Raw genomic sequence first — 815 nt, 5'->3', positions numbered from 1 at the left:
CGGAAGGCACGCTGACGCGCTTCAAAGGCACGCTCGGGTCGCCAAGGGCTTCAGCCAGCGACCGGGTCATCGACTTCCGACCAGACCTACGCCCCAACACCAGCAGCCAAGACCATCCTCACTGTGCTCGCCGTCTCCCTGCAACGACAGCACCAGCTGCACCAGCTCGACTTCAAGTCGGCTTACCTGCAGGCTGATCTCAAGGAGGAGCTGTACATGAAGCTGCCGCCGCACTTCACCGACATCGGCGACGGCGCTCAACGCTACGCGGGCAAGGTGTGCCGGCTGCTCAAGCCGCTCTACGGCCTCAAGCAAGCTGGCCGTGCATGGGCCAAGAAGCTGCACACCTTCCTCAAGACCAACGGATGGGCGCAAAGCAACGTCGACGCTTGCCTCTTCACCAAGCTCCACGACGACGGACAGCGCACATGGATCATCACGTACGTCGACGACCTCATCATCAGCGGCAGCAGCGAGCGCCACATCCGTGCCTGCAAGCAGCAGATCAAGGAGAGCTTCGAGGCAGAGGACCTGGGCCCGCTCACCTGGTACCTGGGCCTTCACCTGACGTCACCAGCTGACGGGGTGTTGCACATTGCGCAGACACAGGCCATCAACGACATCGTCAACGACTACAACCTGGCAGCCGCAGCCAGCGTGTCCACGCCCATGCGTGTTGGCATCGACGCCTCCAGCATCAGCGAGCAGCCCGACCGACGCCTGCCTTTCCGCAACCTCGTCGGCTCGCTCCTGTACCTGGCCAACCGCACGAGACCAGACGTCAGCTTCGCGTGCGGACTGCTCTGCCCGTTACA

The 815-nt window shown here is 63.1% G+C and overlaps 1 protein-coding gene across 1 annotated transcript in view; it reads left to right on the top strand.

Annotated features, from left to right (window-relative positions):
• The window catches only part of PTSG_11719 (uncharacterized protein), a gene marked incomplete at both ends in the record, with an annotated part of 12,802 nt that overhangs the window by 6,457 nt on the left and 5,530 nt on the right, over positions 1 to 815 (top strand). The window contains one exon of the mRNA XM_004997313.1: positions 151 to 791. Within this exon, the coding sequence (XP_004997370.1) occupies positions 151 to 791 (641 nt within the window). The remainder of the gene's footprint in view (positions 1 to 150; positions 792 to 815) is intronic.

This window comes from Salpingoeca rosetta, assembly GCF_000188695.1.
Source record: "Salpingoeca rosetta unplaced genomic scaffold supercont1.4, whole genome shotgun sequence".
Taxonomy (NCBI): domain Eukaryota; class Choanoflagellata; order Craspedida; family Salpingoecidae; genus Salpingoeca; species Salpingoeca rosetta.
The sequence above is the reverse complement of the archived record's forward strand: the minus strand, read 5'-3'. Positions and strand labels throughout refer to the sequence as shown.